This window comes from Typopeltis vanoorti, chromosome 14 (assembly GCF_054136105.1).
Source record: "Typopeltis vanoorti isolate ZY-2024b chromosome 14, IOZ_Tvanoo_1.0, whole genome shotgun sequence".
Classification (NCBI taxonomy): domain Eukaryota; kingdom Metazoa; phylum Arthropoda; class Arachnida; order Uropygi; family Thelyphonidae; genus Typopeltis; species Typopeltis vanoorti.
The window spans coordinates 98,495,224-98,514,766 of record NC_143562.1 but is presented as its reverse complement, the minus strand read 5'-3'; the positions used below and the strand labels follow the sequence as shown (position 1 = coordinate 98,514,766).

Here is a 19,543-nt window from a genome sequence, read left to right as displayed (position 1 = left end):
TTCTTTTTCTGTAACCTCCTTTTCATCCACAGTTACTGTTTGATATTAATCATTCACTCTAATCAAATCTTGTTCTCTTTTTCAATCGAGGTATACAACTTGCTGCTAATAAATATTTCTTCACTAGTTCCCATGTAATAGTGATATCTTGCCCTTCCAATTCTTCCATCCATGAAACTACTAAAAGCTGATTTCTAAGATTATTATAATCACCTACCTTATAATTCCACATTAAATCTTTTCTTCTCGATATTTCTGCATGGCTACTCATCATTCAAGTCAAGACCACATTTACCTTGTCCAACTGGAATGATTGTTTTTGTACTGTATGTTGCTAGAGGTATTTGTTCCTCAAGAATTCCAGAAATTCCATTTCCTTACTATTATATGCTGTTTCCTCTCCTGAATTTTGGCTGCATTAGTTAAAATCTCCATAATGATCATTCGTTTTGCACTTGCCAAACTCAACCACATAAACATTTCTTGTTACTCAAACTCTGTATTCCATGGTATATAGCATGATCCCACTAAATATCCTTTCCTTCCCACTTACATGATATACTGTACTTTCAAAATCATTAGTGCGATTAACTTCCCTCCAAATCCTCCACTCTGAGAGAACCAAATTCATCACTTATCATAAGTAACACTCCACCACTGTGTTTACCCTTCTTTTCCTGCCAAAATGCACTATATCTCTATTTCTGTTCCTGCCAGCATATCATCTTCATTCAAACATGTTTCACTGATCCCAATAATCTTTGGACCAGCTGAGCTTATCAATGCTGCTAATTCATCTCATTTATTCCTTATACCCCATCTGTATCGAGCCTTGATAAGACTCCATCTAGACTACTGTGCCCAGATATGGATGCCAGGGTTTCTTCTCGATGGAGAGGCGGTGGAGAGGATCCAGAGATGAGTGACCAAGATTATAGCAGGTCTATGGAATAAACCTTATGAGAACAGGTTGAAGATTTGTGGGCTGCAGAAATTGGTTGATAGGCAGAAAAGGGGTGATATGATTGAGACATTCAAATTACTGAAGGGTTTCTATAATATTAATTCAGAAGATATTTTTGAGAATAGGACTGGTAGTGGGAGGACTAGGGGCCATCCATGGAAGCTTAGTAAGAGTGTGGTTAGCAAGGGTGATAGAGCTAGGTTTTTTACTTGGAGAGTGGTAAACGAGTGGAATAAGTTGCCAGAGTGTTGTGGGCGCCATGACTGTAAATGAGTTCAAGGTGAAGTATGATAGATATTGTGTGAATGTTCAATAGGTGTTCTTGACATGATGTTGGGCCTCCCTAGATGAGTCTAAGGACTCCTTGGAGCTGCCTGTAATAATAATAATAATAATATAAAGAAACATCAATCAATTGTCAGCATTTGTATCATATGTTACGCTTTTGTGCAGGCCTACACATTTTACCGCGTAAGCTTCTGTAACCAATAATCCCGTGGAATCGGCCGGTTTGCTCCTTATTCCCGGTGGTATCCCATGTCTGTCGAAGCATGTGTTCACAGGGCCGGTTTGCCTGCTTTGCAGGAGGAAAAACTCGAGGATAAACTGGGGAAAAAACTCAACCTGCTGTCCACGCTCAAGGCCGGCTAACTTGGTTATGGCTGAGGAAGATCCATGAGCTCCTGAATGTCTCTGACAGGAATCGAACGTAGGACACTCCTTCCCCAGGCATATGGTTGCAAAGCGCACAGCCACTAGGCTAACCGCACGGACCAGTATTTGTATACCTATTATTATTCCCTCCAGACTCTTATTTGACCCTGCATCCATGTGTTTCTCTAACTCGGAGTGTCTATCCCCACACAAGGACATCCCTGTTTTCATCCAGCCTGACAATGCTAATTTCCCTGCACTAATACTCTCCCTTGCCCTGAAGACAACATTTTCTTCAGATACCTATGTCCTTCCTCATTCAAACTGCAGTCCATCTCCCTCACATATAGCTCTCTTCTATCCTCAGATACACTCCAAGCATCCACAAAATCAAAGTGTCTCTTTTGACACATTCTTGCTATCATGAAAATAATTATTGATGCTCTTCTCCCCAACTCTGAATTATCATATCTAGGTAACAAGCTTATTATCTTCCCTTTCACACTTTTCTTCCATACAACCTCAAACATAAACCCCAAATCTTTCCCTACCCAATTCACACTGCCTCTCAGGTCATTTGTAGCCACCATCACAACCATATCATCTACTCTTTCATCCCACTTAATTGTCATAATCTTATTCTCTATTGTTCCTCCACACAAGCACTCCTCAAGCATTCTGTTTTTCACTGTATGAATCACTGAATCTTCACACATTGCACTTTTCACTGCTTCATTCATTTCTTGCTCACCCCCCCCTTCCTTTTTCTCTGCTTGCATTCCCACTTTCCTGCCTTCCTGTCATTTTTGTGTCTATTTTCTCCTGCCTCTCTCTCTTTTTTCCCCTTGATACTCCTCTATATATTCCTCAAACTTTGAAGATCAGATATTCTCTCAATCAGTCCTCATATGTGCAATTCAATAGGCTAATCCTTTTTGGTTATCAGCTATTGGATCAATTTAATTTTTCTCTCCATCTCTTCTCGACAATATCTATGCACAACAGTTGAGATATGGTCAAAACCTTGTAAAGTGGTTGAATAACTCATTTTCTTTTCTTAAAAGTTAGTGCTCTCTTCAACCTGCTTTTATCAAATGTGATGACTTAACCGCATTAGCAATGTAGCCTCCAAACTTTAATCCTTTAATCTTCAAGTATGTAACTTCATTAACTATTTACAGCAATTCTCATTTATATAATATGCTACTTGTAATGTCTTCCATCTGAACTGCATATCCTTGGCAACACTGAACTGTTATTTGCCCATATAATCAATGTGCTCAAGTAGAGGGATTCTGCATCATCTGTATCCCATATCACACATCCCAACTTTAAATCATTATCCACAAATAATTGGATATACCATCATCTAAAAAAAGCCTGTGTAGCTCAGTGGATGTGGCGTTTGCACACCACCGCGCTAGGCCGCACGAAGGAAGTCTTGGTTTCGAGTCTAGTCGGCGACTAGAGGAAATTTTTCTAAGCCTTTTTTCGACCGGTTCCCGAGTTAGTCGATCTCTGGCACGGGCAAGCAGGTTTTTCCTCCCGGAAACTCGGGTTTTTCGTCCTGTAAACTCAAGAAAGTCGACCGTAGAACCCACATTATTTCAGACATTAAATATATTGTGTTAGGGTTAGAGACCACGAGATGGCGGCACATTTGAGCCGTCTCTCTTCACTGCGTACCGCTTAATTAGTGATAGCCTTGGGCCATCTGTCTCTGATTGGGTACCAGTGGAGATTGAACTGCCCACTCAGTCTCCAAAAGTTAGATAGGGCAAAATGGCCTCGCCTACTCCCATATATACGGGAATAAAAAGGCGTTAGCTGATTTTTTTTTTTTTTTTTTTTTTTTTTTTTTTTTAACCATCATCTAAAGACAACCCCCAATATCATTAATATGCAAACATCACTTTTGATGTCTGAACAGATTCTTTTGCCTTGGTGAAATACAGAATTATTATTTTCACTTGCAATCAAATTACTAAAGCAAGACCTATCTTCAGAGGATTCTAGTGCTGTCTACCCACTTTAGTTATTAGTAAAGAATAGAAGAAGTGTTAAATTAAACGTTTTACTTCTTCTTCTTCTTCAATTTCCTCCTTAGGTCTTAGACCAGTTGCAACAATGTTTACTATAATCTATCTTTCCACTGTTCACTGTTTTTGATTTCATCCAACTGGTCTTCTAATACTTAGTTTCCATTTTTCTATTTTTTCATATCTCCATTTTATCTTTTAGATGAGTCTATGACTACATGGGGTCTTGGGATAATAATAATAATAATCTTTTTGCATTCTGGAAACATGTTTCTGCCATTTCTCTCCCTAAAGATTGACTTTCTCCAGTCCCACTTTCCCAACAGTGAAATCATCTTCTTAGGAGATTTTAATGTCCACAATACCAACTGGTTTTCCTCCTCCAGCTGTACAGATCTTGTAGGCAGAGATGCTGAAACATTCGCCATCATTAATGACCTTACACAACTCATTCAGATGCCAACCAGAATAACTGATAACCCAACCACTCATCAATTGTCTCTAAACAATTGATGAGTTGCCCTGCAAGGCAACTCATCTCCTCCCCCATGTAACAATGCTTACACAGTCACTCCCATACTAGAGTAGTTTGGCATTATAACAGTGACAAGTGGGACAGCCTCCGCTTCTATGCCTCATTCCCAGTTAGACTATTGCTTCCGAACCTTCCAACCCAAACACATGCACTGAACTCATAACCAAAGTAATCCTCACTGGCATGGAATCAAACATTCCCCACAGTACTCTGATCTACCATTCCCTAACTAAACTCTAGTTTTCCAAAAGATGCGACAAGGCAGTACAAATAAAAAACCAAACATACCATCACTGGCTCAGATCAAGAACCCCATCCTCCTTTAGAGCCTATACATAAGCCTGAAATAAATGCAAAAAAACCAATCAATGCTTTCAAAACAGAGTTTGGAAGAAAAAAAAGCAGGAAATTAGCAGCCTGTCCAAATGGCAGTGAAGCCTTTTGGTCTCTCGCCAAAGCAATCGGCCATAACTTCTGCCCAACACTATTGCCACCTCTATCATATCCAGATGGCTCCATTGCATCATCTGCTACAGAAAAGGCCAATCTCCTGGTCTCACACTTTGCTTCCAATGCACATATAATCGACAATGGCAAATGTCCCCCAACCATTCCAGATGCCCAACATACAATGCCCACCATATCCTTCTGCCAGAAAGAGATCAGCAAAATACTGCCTTAATTAGACACAAAAAAGTCTCCTGGCCCCGATGGCATTCCTCCAATTGACTTGAAGGTTTGTGCACCAGAACTGTCTCCTGTCCTATGTTGCTTATATATACTGTCTTACTCCACTGATATCTATCCCACAGCCTGGAAATTGGCTTATATTCAAGCCATTCCCAAAAAGTGCGACAAGTCACTGCTGTCCAACTACAGTCACATCTCGCTCACCTCAGTCCTGTTTACAGTAATGGAAAAAATCATCAATTCCCAACTGCTACACTACCTTGAAGCTACCTGTCTAATAAACAACTGCCAGTATGGATTCTATTGCTGCCGATCAACAGGAGATCTGCTCACATATGTCACCCATCTCTTGTCAAATGCAATGGAGAAGTTTGGTGAATCACAAGCGGTTGGACTTGATATTTCCAAGGCGTCTGACCAGGTCTAGCACAAGGGTTTACTAAGCAAATTACCATCGTTTGGTCTATCTCAAGACTTCTGTAATTGGATTGCCAGCTTTCTGTCTGGATGCTCACTATGTGTGGTGTTCAATGGCTCCTTATCCTCTCACCACTCAACTAATGCTGGGGTTCCTCAAGGTTCTGTCCTCCACCAACCCTCTTCCTACTACATATCAATGACCTACTTCAGCTTACTTCCAACCCAATACACGGTTTTGCAGATGACAGCACATTGTATTCCTGCCTTTATTTTGATAAGCCTTACTCCACACAACTCACCTCAACCTACAGAACAGCAACCACCACTGCCCTCAATTCAGACCTCCAAGCCATCCCCAAATGGGGTTCAGATAATCTAGTCAATTTTAATGCAAATAAAACCTGGTACTGTCTCATTTCTCATAAAAAGAACCAGTTTCTCACAGTATTATTTTTGACATTACCAAATTTCCAGACAATCTGAGATTTCTCATCTTGGAATTACTCTGACATCAAGCCTCTCCTAGCATTAACACATAACCACCATTGCATCCTCAGTTTTTAAAAAACTAGGATTTCTCTTTTGCTCAAGACGTTACTTCACCCCTGAACAGCTATTAACCTTATACAAATCACAAATCCACCCAATCATCGAATACCGCTCCCACATATGGGGTGTAGCCCCAAAAAACTTCCTCAAATTGCTTGATTCCATACAGGGGATAGCAATCAGCCTTATTAATGACCCATCTCTTACCAACTCCCCCCCCCCCCCCCCCCCACACACACTCTTACACAGACGATCGGTCTCTGCACTGTGTTTTCTACAAATATTTCCATGGAAAATGTTCATCCAAAATAGCATCAATAATTCCCCCACTTAGTACTAAGCTCGTTGGAACACATGTGCAGCTGCTGCTGCTCAGCATCCCTACACAGTGGACCTTGAAACCCACAGAACAAGTTTCTTCTCCTCCTCCTTCATCCCTGCAACTGCTATACTATGGGACAGTCTTCCCCTTGATGTGTTCACTAAGGAATACAATATACAGTCATTCAAATCCAATGTGAACAAGTACCTTCTTTCCCAACCCATACACGGTACTAATGTACTACAGGTTGATCTACCAACCTCTTGTGTATGAGCTCAACATTAAAAAAAAAAAAAAATCTTTTTTTTATTTTTTTTATTTTCACTCCATTCACTTACTGGTTGTTAGCCTCCGTAGCTCAGCAACCAGTAAGTGGTGAGTTAGCCAGTCTCATACAGAGGAAAAGACAAAAACATGCGCGTTGGAGCAATTAAGAAAATAAAACTCAACTTTTCGACCTCTATATCAAGGTCATCATCAGGAAAATATACAAGTATCCCTTGCTTAACGTGGTTTTGCTTAACACAGGATTTGATTAACATGGTGAAATTAATTGCAACAATCCCTTTATATATGGGGCAAAAGTTTTAATTAACGCTCCTTTAAATTCCACCAAATACAACATCTTTGCTACAACCCATGGACATGGCGTCATTGCAACTTTCAAAGCCTATTTTATTAAAAAGGCATTCTCAAAGGCAGTAGAAACAACAACAGGAGAAAATGCGATTACGCTCCAAGAATTTTAAAAAAATTTTAACATTAATCACGCAATTAAAAACGTTCATGATTCGTTGGAGCAAGTGTCTTATATCTGCATGAGAGCTGTTTGAAAAATCCTTTTGCAGAATGCGCTAATGACCTTGGTTTTGATGGTGTTGATGCATAAGATGTTAAAGAATTATTGGATTCAAATTCAAAAGTTTTCAGTGACAACGATCTTCTTGAAATTAAACAGCAACATGCATATGAAGACAACGAACAAATGGAATGTGAAGATGAGGTTCCAAAGGAGATAATAATTAAAGAACTGGATGGAATATCCTGCAGTTTAGAATCGCTTAAGCAGCAAGTAATGGATACAGATCCAGATGTTAATCGAAGAATGCTTGTTTGCCAAGGTCTAGAGAGTCATTTTGCTTGTTACAGTAGAATTTATACTGATAAGAAAAAAACAAACTGTTCAAATGACTCTTTATAACTTTTTTTGATAAAAAAATTGCAGTAACTAATGTAGGTTCAAGCATTTATTAAACATATACTTTGCATTAATTTTTTATCTTTCCTAAAATAGTACCATATAAAACGAATTATTAATAGAGTAATGGATCATGGACGAATTGTAATTTTTACCATTGATTATTATATTTGATTAACACAATTTTGATATGTGGTAACATCAAGGGATTAATTAATCGCATTAATCAAGGGATACCTGTATATTAACAAGACACAAGCCACACAATATTACACATATGAGTAAGTATGCTAAATCTAACTGCTTTGTTTATCTTTTACACTAGCCTGACCTCTGGTGAGAAAAAATAAATAAGATAAAATAAAATAAATAAATGTTTAAATAAAATAAAATAAAAATTTTATACATTAAAAGTATAATAATATACAGAAGATAAAAAAAAATATAAATAAAAATTTACGGTAGAACTACATTAAATGCATCTCTACGGTCCTGTTATCTTAAGGTTTTAACTAACTTGTGTTAGTGTCCTGCCATGCTGGATGCTATATAGGTTGCAGATGGGTCTTCCAGACTCTTGGAATTACAAATCTATCATTCTTGCTGAGTTTAAGATGATGAATCAGCATCTCACAGGCTTCCTTGAATTTTCTTTCAAACCAGGCTTTGGTGCAGTGTAAAGACTTGGTGCCTTTCCAGTTAATTCTGTGACAGGTTTGGAGTGTATAGTGTGACGGGCCTGTTTTACCATAATGAAGGAATTTAATATGGCATTTGTGTTCATCTTTTCTTATTGGAATTTTGCATCCTGTTTCCCCTATGCTTACTATGCAGGTAAGTTGCAGGTGCATTGGATTTTGTAAACTCCCAGAGGGGAAAGGTAAGGAAGGAGATCTTAGGATAAGCTAAGTATATTTTTTAATTTTTCAGGAGGTTTGAAAGTTGCCTTAATATTGTATTTACATAGTGTTCCATTTTTTCTGATATTTCCCTAATGTGGTATAGCTATGGGTTTTTTTTTTTTTTTTTTTGTAGCTATCCTTTATAAAAGTTTAGCTAATAATTTCACATTTCTTCTTCAATGTGTACTCGTCAGAGCAAATTCTTAAGGCTCTATGTTTGAGTTTTTGTGCTTGATAATAGTGTGAATCTTTGTGCATGTATTGGTCTGTTTGTGTGCATGTATTGGTCTGTTTGTGTGCATGTGTAGGTTTACTGTAGACTGTGTAGGAAAGATAGCCTGAGGGAAGACATGTGACAAGAGCGTCCAGAAAAGGAAGAGAGTTATTTTAAATCAAGCGGCTTAGGAATGTATTTAATGTTTTGTGTATTTAATATATCTGTCATTAATTTCTTTAATTAGATTTCTTTAATTTAATTTCTTTGGAAAGAGGATGAATTAGTTAACCCTCTCCAAATTGCTAATTTTAAATCATATTGTTTCCAATTTTCCTGTCCAAAACATCAGTTCTGTGGTCAGTCTAGTTGCAATTTTCATAGTTTCATTTCTAATGCCCTGCGCATTAACTTGGCATAGTGGTAGCCTTCATGCCTAGGGTGACCCTTTTGTTGGTAGTATACACAAATGACATGCATTGGCCACATTGTCCACTGATTCTTTTATCATGCTGAGGTGTAGGATGATTTAAAGAGGATGAACACTTAACTATTCAGCTAGTTCTTGTGCATCAGACATTTTCAACAATCTGCATTTTGCATTCACTAAGGTAATTCTTCCACAGTCATTTTTCATTTTATTTGCTGCACAGTAATAAAATTCTCTCAGATTTCCTTTGGCCTGTTCAGCTAACCTTTTCCCAATCCAATTAGCCTTCTATATCATGGCTGTCAATCTCCTGGCCTGCTCTTTTTACTGATTTGGAGCCAAACCATACTCTTCTTACAATATTGGATGCACAACATGTTCTGTTAATGCAGATTCTGCTTTAAAATGTTATTCCACCAGTTAACTCCCATATGATTTATTCTCCTAACCCAGAGGATACAGTCAGACATCACTACATTCAGACACACTCTTACCATGTAGTTTTTCATGCCAAAGTACTGCACCCAGCTGCCTTCTAAGTTTATTATAATCATCTGCTTTATATTTTTGCAAATGCCTCTGTTAATAATAATGCATCACCTCCCAAGTCAAAGTTACATGGTTAGTTTAACCAACCGGAGGCATGAACAGTAGTATGAAGGAGATTTGTGGTACTGTTCTTATACTGCAAGTCCCTTCCATCAAGTGCTGCTTAAAGTAGTTATCGCTCCATAATTCTGTAAATCCTCTTTCCCCTCATCTTCCATGCTTTCTCCTTCTGTAATTCTATATCCCATAGTTGAAATGTCTCATAATGATAGTCCTCACTGTATTTATGTAGGTACTATATTTATGGATGTAGGCATTCTAGAAGTAAGTAAATGATCAAGTGATGCATAGCTCTTCAGGTTCCAAAACTTAGTGCAATAATCAATATAAGATGTGAGGGAGGTTGTAGGCCAAAGGAAATATTGCAGTTCATGTATATTAATGCTGGAAGCATTAGGAATAAGTGAGATTAATGTTTGGCATCAGTTAATTAAACACGGCCAAAAGGCACTTTTAAGATTTAGTTGACAGAGAATTACATGGTTATAGGGGTGGAGTGCAAGGAGTAGAATTTCAGAAAGGACAGAGAGAACTGGATGTAGATGGCAAAGATTTTGCTAATGATAGCAGATAATTGTGGTCCCACAGGACTCAGTACTAGGACCTATATTATTAAACCTTTATATCAATGACATTGCCAGTGGATTGCAAGGGGATATTCAGTTGTTTGCAGATGATGCAAAGCTGGGAAGGATTATTAGTAATAGTGCAGATGTGGTAGCCCTGCAAGAAGATTTGAATAAGCTAGATAGATGGGCAAATGAATGGGGGTCTCGGTTTAATGCAGGAAAATGTAAGATCTTGAGGTTTGGGAAACATCGATGGGATGTGGCATACTCTATTGGAGGAGTTATACTGGAGGAAGTAGGGGAGACAAAGAGATCTGGGGTTGATGATTGATAGAAACCTGAAATTTAGGGGACTTATTGCAAAGGTGGTGAAGGTAACACAGAGGATTGCTGCAATTATGAGAAGGACACCGACCTGCAGAGATAAAAGGGTTATCATTCTGTTGTATAAGTCTCTGATCAGACCACACTTGGACTATTGTTCTCAGATTTGGTCCCCAGGATTTGAAGGGGATAAATTAACTGTGGAAAGGGTACAAAGACGGATGACAAAGATGGTTTCAGGAATTTTGGTTATGAGGATCAGCTGAGGGAATGTGGACTGCAGAGTTTGGTGGATAGAAGAAGGAGAGATGATATGATTGAGACTTTTAAACTGTTGAAAGGTGGTTACAGGGTTGACACTGGGGAGTTCTTTCACTTGGTTGAACAGCAGGAAGGAGTGATGACAAGAAGCTATCCCTGGAAGTTACAAAAGGAAACTGTGAGCAAGAGGGTGAGGAGTGGTTTCTTTGCATGGAGGGTGGCTGAATCATGGAATGCATTGCCTGATGGAGTGGTGAGAGCGAGAATGGTCAATGAGTTTAAGGAGTGGTATGATAGACTTTGTGTTTCTTAGGGGGGGACCTCCCCTCAATGAGTCTTGACAGACTTTATGTTCTTAGGAAGGACCTCCCACGATGAGTCTTTTGACTCCATGGAGGCCTGAATAATAATAATAATAATAATAATAATAATAAACAAGTAAAAAAAAAAGTCTGGGAATTCAGCAGGAAGACAGGGACACAGAGAGCAGTGCACTTAAAGATATCTGATATGAAATATACAGTAGGTTGTTGCTGTAGGCTATTGGGCACTATGTAGATGGCATGCATTAGCAAATTAGCACATGTGCAGGGAATTAATTATCATGGGAAACTTCAAATATGTGGACATCAACCAACTGGAAGAAAGAAAGATCACATAGCAGGAAGAAAACTGAATTTATACAGCTGCTATGAGATAATTACTCAAGACAAAATGTACTGGGGAGGGGGAAACTTGGGGTTGAAGGTGTTGGATAACATCAGCAAACTTAGCAGTAACCAAAAGTTTCCATATTACCTCTGACTCGGGAGAATGATCATGGAGTCTTGACCTTGGAGATTACCAAACAAGTGAAAAATTTACAGTTAAGAAAGGGTACATGTGGAATTTAAAAAGCAGGTGATTATGGCAAACTGAGTGGTTGGCTCATAGCAATGCCACGGCCTAAGAATCTGGAGTGTTAGCACTACATAAGAGATGGTCAAGGGATGTTTGAAGAAAACAGTATCACACTGCATATCTAAAGTTACTCTGTAATCTAGAGATCTTCAATCTATGAGGATAGACTGAAGGTTACAAGGGCTACTTGGTAGGTGAAAAGAGTAGAGAATATGATACAAACTGGTATGTTATTAAAGTGGTTTCTAGGCAATATACAGAAAAAATAAAGCAAGAAATACAATATTCTGTTCCTTATATAACTGACAGAATCATAGAAAATAAATGAGCTCAGATCAAAAATAGTATTACTCATTGTGTAGAAGAAATTCCTCAATTCACAAGCAGCATAATGAAAAACAAATGGTTCAATAATATATATAACGAGGCTATAAAGAAATGTAATTAGATGGGGTAAAAAATGCTATAGGGCTCATAAGAAAATACCAAGAACTATTTAGACAATATTTTGAAAGATTAGTAAATTGTCACCACCACCAGATGAAATCTTACACATGAAGATAACATTTAGAAGGAACTGGTGAATAACCCACAATTGAGGAATTATTAGAAATGAAATGTGAAATGAATGTATATAACGGATAAGGATCTATGGTATTTGTTAACTATACTGCAATCATGATTTTAAATCACATATTAAGTGCATGTAGCCATTCTGCCTTTGTTCTTTGCCAACTGTAGTTTTGATCATTTACACCTTTAGTGATGCCTTAGATGCCGATTTCTTTACATGTCATCAGAATATTTGATTATTTCAGTTCTACAACCTAGCTTTGGTCCTGAGGTTATCATATCATGTAACTCAATATGATTTTATTATGATCTACCAATAATACATATCACTGCACCTCCATAATGCAGTCACAAGCATGATTCAACATTTTCTCTGTGGCTGGAAAATCTGGATTTAAATCTTGCTACAATGTAAAGGACCTTGACATGTAAAGCTTTGAAAACTAAAGATGATTTGCTCAGTAGCATAAAGTGGTGGCCAGGAACTTAGGTTTTTTAGCCTGCAAACCACCTACAGAACAAACAACGATGCAGCCATAATTTTGTTTAAAATTGTATTCCTTTCAATTCTTATAATTTTTGAAAACCAACAATTGGTTATTAGTTTTCTGTTAAATTTAATTACTATTTTTTTAAACACTATTATGTAATAAATCTTTCTAATTCATGCTCTAACAAATCATTATTAACTCCTGTTATTCTCAGGATAACTATATCAGAGTGATTAATCCATCATATTAATTTTCATAAAATATTTTCATGTGGTAGTTATTAAATTCACAGCATTTTGGTGGTTTCTTAACAGATGCCTCACAGAATAAGGTCAATGAGTATACAAATATTATGTATGTATATTATTCTTTTTGTGTGTGGGTTGGGGTGCATGCATTCTAAGAGCAACCTTTTCTCTGTTCCAACAAAAATCCTACTATGTGAGACTGATGATTTATCATTTAAAAGACAGCTCAGCCAGTTAGGCACTCACTGTATTTTATATAATAATGATAATAAACTTGTATTAAAATTTTATTTTAATTAGTAATTATATTTAAGATACAGAAAATTCTAATATAATGACACAAACTTACTTTCATTGCACTATGGAGCAAAGTACCAACAGAAGGAAAGCAACCATTTTCAAACTGTTTGGAAGTAATCCACCTTACACTGAGCTCTAAATCATTATTGTCAATATTAATATAACGTTGGGCATGAGCAAAAGACTTAACAACAAAAGCAGTTAGCCAGATACTACCCTGTTCATCATTCTTTCCAAAAGCACTATAGGATCCATCTTTGTGACGATACTTCAATTCTCTTTGATAACCTAAAATAAATATATAGAAAACTAAAATAGTGTGCATATCTTAAATTTCACATTGAGTTTTAATGTAATTAATACAGTGTTAAGGACCACACACAAAGACCATTAACACTGTAAAGTATTATTATTATTAAAACATATTATTAGTATTACAAATTGCATGTGTATTTTCTATTTTGTATCATGTGATATCATGTTTCTGGTAAAAAAAAAATACTGTAAATATGATGACAGAATATAAAGAATGACACTGACCTCATTGTATTTGAATGTTACAGCATGATACAATTAACAGAATAACCTGATCAGGCTGCTATAGAATAGAATTACAACTAAGGCTATAACTATAATGCAGACACACAGTGATACTAACATTATAGCCTTAGTTGTAATTCCTTTCAGTCTCACTCTGTTCAGGTTATTCTGTGTTGTCTAGGTTTATCTCTTTTGAGTAAGAAACAATCCAAATGTTTAACAGAAAAACTTCTGCCATTTCCATCAAAGACTGGCTAACTCACCTTCAATGGAAAAGCCTTTCTCTTATAAATGCATACATAATGTCCTGCATAGGATTTAAAACCAAGCTTTTCCAATCAAAACATAATGTTACTACTGACTATGCCATGGAGAAAGTAATCAGAGCAGAAAAATAAAATAAATAAATAAACTCTTTTTATTATGATAAGAAATACTTATAACCAGAGCTTGAAAAATGATGCATAACCATACATACCTTCGAAAAAATTTACTTGTCGAAGACCCCCATTCTTCAAATGATATGTCCCGATAACTCAATAAAAGTTCCATGCAATGATTAACAGTGCTATACTATAGAGGCAGAAGTAATTATTTTTAGTAAATTTAAAATATTCCAAGCCCTGTGTACCTCAGTGGAAGTAGTGCTTGCATCCTCTGCACTTGGCCGCATGAAGATAGACTTATTCCAGTCTAGTCGATGACTAGATGAATTTTTTTCTAAGCCTTTCTTTGACCGGTTCCTGAGTTAGTCGATCTCTGGCATCGGCAAGCAGGTTTTTTTCTCCCGGAAACTTGGGTTTTTCATCCTATAAACTCAAAAAAATTGACTGTAGAACCCACATTATTTCAGACAGTAACATATCTTGATGAGTCAAGTGACAAGAGATGGCAGCACTTATTTGCTTGTCTCTTTATCGGTGTGCCTATAATTAGTGATAGACATGGGCCAGCTATCTCTGATGATTGTCTACTGGTAGAGATTGAACTGTCTACTCAGTCTCCAAAAGCTAGATAGGGTTTAAAGGCCTTGCCTCCTCCCTATAAGGGAATAAAAGACGTTACCTTATTATTTATTTATTTAAAAATATTCTTTTCTGTCCACTCACCAACCAGCTACTCACCAGACTTGCTTACTTGCCATGGGCAAGTAAGCAAGCATATTTGTCAAGGCATGGTTATAATACAGTAACTGATTTCTAATAAATGTTAAAAATTCACTGAATTGCCTTAACAACTGGTCACATCGAGTAACCTTAAGCTTTTTCAGTTGCTGATGGAGGCAGAAGAATGAGTTTTTTAACACTGAAATCTGGGCTTTTCTAATAATATGGGATTGCATTATAAAATATTAGCATGGCTAAGAGGCTGGCTGATTGACAGATATCAAAAAAGTAGTGTATGGGAGATGTGAGTCTGCAAGATTTAAAGTAACCAGTGGTGTACAACAAGGTCAGTCCATGGTCCATTGTTATTCAATCTATACAATAATGACATCGGAAGGATTTGACAGGAGACATACGAGGGTGGTCCGAAAAGTTCCGACCTAAATGAAAAAACGAATTCATAATTTCAAAATTACTTTTATTTTTTAACATAATCTCCCTTAAGACAAATACATTTATTCCAGCAATGCTCCCACACCATCATCCCATCCCTATAGTTGTTCTCAGTAAGATCTGCAAAGTACTCCTCTACTGCAATCACCTCTTGATTCGAAGAAAAATGCTGACCAGGGAGAAGAGATAAGTCAGAGGGAGCCAAATCTGGGGAATAGGGTGGATGTTCCAATAATTCATAGTGCAGATCCCTTAATTTCCCATTGCCAAAACACTTTTGTGGGCAGGTGCATTGTCCTGATGAAAGATGATTTTTTCCCTTCTGCAAACCGGGTCTTTTCTCATAAATTTTTTCATCTCATCTGATTAAAAGATCAGAATAATATTCCCCGGTTATTATTTTACCCTTTAGCATCCCAAAACACCAATGCCACGACCTTTCCTGCTGATGGAACCGACTTCGTCTTTTTTGGTGCTAAACAACCGTCTTCTGTCCACTGTTTTGATTGCTGTTTGGATTCTGGTGTGTAATGGTGAATCCAAGTCTCATCCATAATAATAAATCAATGCACAAAATCAGTTTTAAAACGCTCCAAGCACTATTCAGAGATTTTCGTGCAAGTGCGTTTTTGATATGCTGCGAGCAAGAATGGCACCCATCTTGCACAAAGCTTTTTCATATGCAATTCTTCATGCAAAATATATCCTACACATTCTTTTGAAATGCCTATAGTCTCAGCAATTTCACACACATTGACTTGCCGGTCATTCAATATATCGTGTACTTGATCAATGATTTCTCATGTTGTTACACTTTTTGGATGCCCTTCAAGCGGATCATCTGCAAAATATATCCTACATGTTCTTTTGAAATGCCTATAGTCTCAGCAATTTCACACACATTGACTTGCCGGTCATTCAATATATCGTGTACTTGATCAATGATTTCTCGTGGTGTTACACTTTTTGGATGTCCTTCAAGTGGATCATCTTCAAGGCTGGTCCAGCCACGTTTAAACTCAGCAGCCCATTTCTTAATTGTCGAAAATGAAGGAGAACAGTGCCCATAAACTTTTATGAACTTCGAATGAATTTCTTTTGGGGTTAAACCTTCTTTTACAAAGAATTTTTTTATAACCACACGATACTCAATTTTATCTGTTTCAAGGGATACAGACAGCTGTATAAAACAAACTGCCTGATAGAATGACTTGCAATTTTACATGGATGCTTATGACAGATGTACCAACTTAGAAGAAAAAAAATACATTTTGGAAAATTATGGAGACAACTACCATGTTTGAGTAAAACTTTACTTTAATATAAACCAAAATCCACATTCGACATTTATATCAAGGTTATCTTCTGGAGCACATATACTATATACAGAAAAACAAGCTGCACTACAGTCTACATGGATTGTTAAAGTTACTGACCAACCATTACAACAATTATTAATATTATCTATTGGTTGTAAAATTACATTGGGAGCAACAACAAGTCTATATATATATAAGTGTATACATATAAACCGTATATTATTATTACCACCCCAAGACTTCATGGAGTCAAAGATTCATCTGGGAGGTCCTTTTATCACACACACAGCTCATCATACCGTGTTTTAAACACATTCAAACTCTTTGCAGACACCACATTCTCAGGCAATGAATTCCAATCATTCACAACTCTGCACAAAAAAAAACCTGGCTCTCACTCCCCTACTCACACCCTCTTTATACAGTTTCCAGGGATGACCTCTGGTTCTCCCCTGATCTCCCACTATTCTCTGTAGAACTTCTTCACAACTGATCTTATAACAACCCCTTACCAACTTATAGGTCTCTATCATATATCCCCTCTTCCTCCTGTCCACCAGACTGCAAATTACATCTTCTCAATCTTTCCTCATACTCGACATTCCAAAGGTCAAAAACTATCTTAGTCAGTCTCCTTTGGACCCTTTCCAACATCTCTTCATACTTCTGAAAACCCGGTGACCAAATCTAGGCACAATAGTCCATGTGTGGCCTAATCAAAGCCTTATACAACAGAACAAGAATCTCCATACTTCTACATGTTAGTGTCCTCCGCATCATTCCCAGAAGCCTTTGTGTTGTCTTCACAATTTTGGCTATGTGTCCCCTAAATTTTAGATCCTATTTACACTATCACCCCCAGATCTCTTATTATCTCTACCTCCAACAATATATTCTCACCAAGCATAAATTCTGCAACCCATCTTTGTTTTCCAAATTTTAAAACCTTACATTTTGCAACATTGAACTCACATCCCAATTTCCATGCCCAATCACTCAATCTATTCAAGTATTCCTGTATGGCCACAACATCTTCACTACACTTCATGGTTCATCCCAACTTTGAATCATCTGCAAACAACTGAATATCTCCATCCAAATCTTCACCTATATCATTAATATACAAGTTAAACAGTAATGGACCTAAACAGACCCCTGAGGCACTCCACTAGTGAATTTCCTTTTCCTGGATATCGCTCCCCCATACACAACTTGTTGATACCTATCAGATAGCCAGTCTCCAATCCAATGCACCAATCTAATCCATATATATTATTAATATGCATTTAATGATACATATAATCATATAAACAAATGATTACACATATAAACAAATATAAAGATTATACATATATATTCCAACCAGTTGGTATGGGATGGTTTCCAATACTAGCTGAAGGTTGCCTAGAGTCCTGAAGTATGCTGGATACTAAATATTAAGTAGGCTGAATGTGTGCCATCCAGATTCTTGGAATTTTCATGCCACCATTATTGTTGATATTTGGGTGGTTTATCAGAATTTCGCAGGCTTCTTTAAATTTTCTTTCGTACCAGGTTTTTGTATGCTGTAAGGAGTGGGTACTTTTCCAGTTGATTTGGTGTACGATGTTGAGAGCATGATCTGAGAGACCTGTTTCACCAAAATGGTTATATTTAATGGGTCTTATGTGTTACTTCTTTTGTATGGGGAATGTATGTCCTGTTTCACCAGTGTATGGTAAGTTACAGGTGTAGTTGATTCAATAAACTCCAGGATGTGCCAATGGGAGGAGAGGATCCTTAGGGGAGTTAAATATGTTTTTTTTTTAAGTTTTGTAGGTGGTTTAAAGGTAGCATTGAGATTATATTGGTGTAGGATTCTGTTGATTTTTTCTGATAACCCTTTAATGTATGGGATGGCTATGGTTTTACTGTAATCTAGATTCTTTTTTTATGATGTTTTATGAATACTTTATTAATAGTATTTTTGTTATAGCCATTATTTATAAAAGTGTCGCTGATGATTTTTAGTTCCTGTTTCAGAGCTTGCTGGTTAGAGCAAATTGTTATAGCTCTGTTTTTAAGGGTGTTAATGACTCCATATTTTTGTGATGGGTGGTGGTATGCATTAGCATGTATGTATTGGCCAGTGTGTGTCGGTTTGCGGTAGACCATGAAGGTAGACTGCCTGAAGGAAGACGTATGTACAGGAATGGGAGCGAGTTGTGATTTACAATTTCGATCGTAAATTGTATGCGTTCATGTTGTTTGTTCAGGTGGCTAAGGAATGTTTTTAGCATTTGTCACCCATGTGGCCTGATAACGAACCCATCGTCAATGTATCTAAGCCACACTGTGGGGTTTTAGAGTGGAGGAATCAAGAGCACTTTACTCAAAATAGAAGTTAGCGATTCAGGGGATAGTGGTGAGCCCATTGCCGTACCTTCTTTTTGTAGGTAAAATTTATTTTCCCACACCAAGTAACCGGAACATAGCACGTGGACAAAGAGGGCCGTAATGTCGGGTGGAAACGTAATCAATGACACAATCCACCTGATTGTGTCATTGATTAGGACATTTGAAGAAACGTCGAAACTGACTAATGAGTCATCTTTGTCGAGTGTTATGTTTTTAATTTTGTTTATAAAGTGTTGTGTGTTCTTTATGTAGGAGGGGGAATGACTAACCAACTCTTTGAGTGTTGATGCTAATTTCTTGGCTAAGTGGTAATTAAGGCTATGTATACCTTCCACAATAGGTCAAAGCAGCACATTTTGTTTGTGTACTTTCAGGACACCATATATTTTGGAAGAGCGGGTGTAATGGGGTATAAGTTTTTTAACTGTGTCTGATGGCCATGAAGTGACAGACTTAAGTAATTTCTCTGTTTTATTCTTTATCCTGTTTGTTGGGTTATAGTTTACCAGCTGATAGGCTTTCTACCACATAGAAAG

The 19,543-nt window shown here is 37.2% G+C and overlaps 1 protein-coding gene across 2 annotated transcripts in view; it reads right to left on the bottom strand.

Moving 5' to 3' along the window:
• LOC150099795 (alpha-2-macroglobulin-like protein 1) overlaps positions 1-19,543 on the bottom strand; it is a 1,007,775-nt gene that overhangs the window by 256,125 nt on the left and 732,107 nt on the right. For both annotated transcript variants that reach the window (XM_090403789.1, XM_090403790.1), the window contains exon 24: positions 13,242-13,480. In XM_090403789.1, coding sequence (XP_090259915.1) covers positions 13,242-13,480 — 239 coding nt within the window. The remainder of the gene's footprint in view (positions 1-13,241; positions 13,481-19,543) is intronic.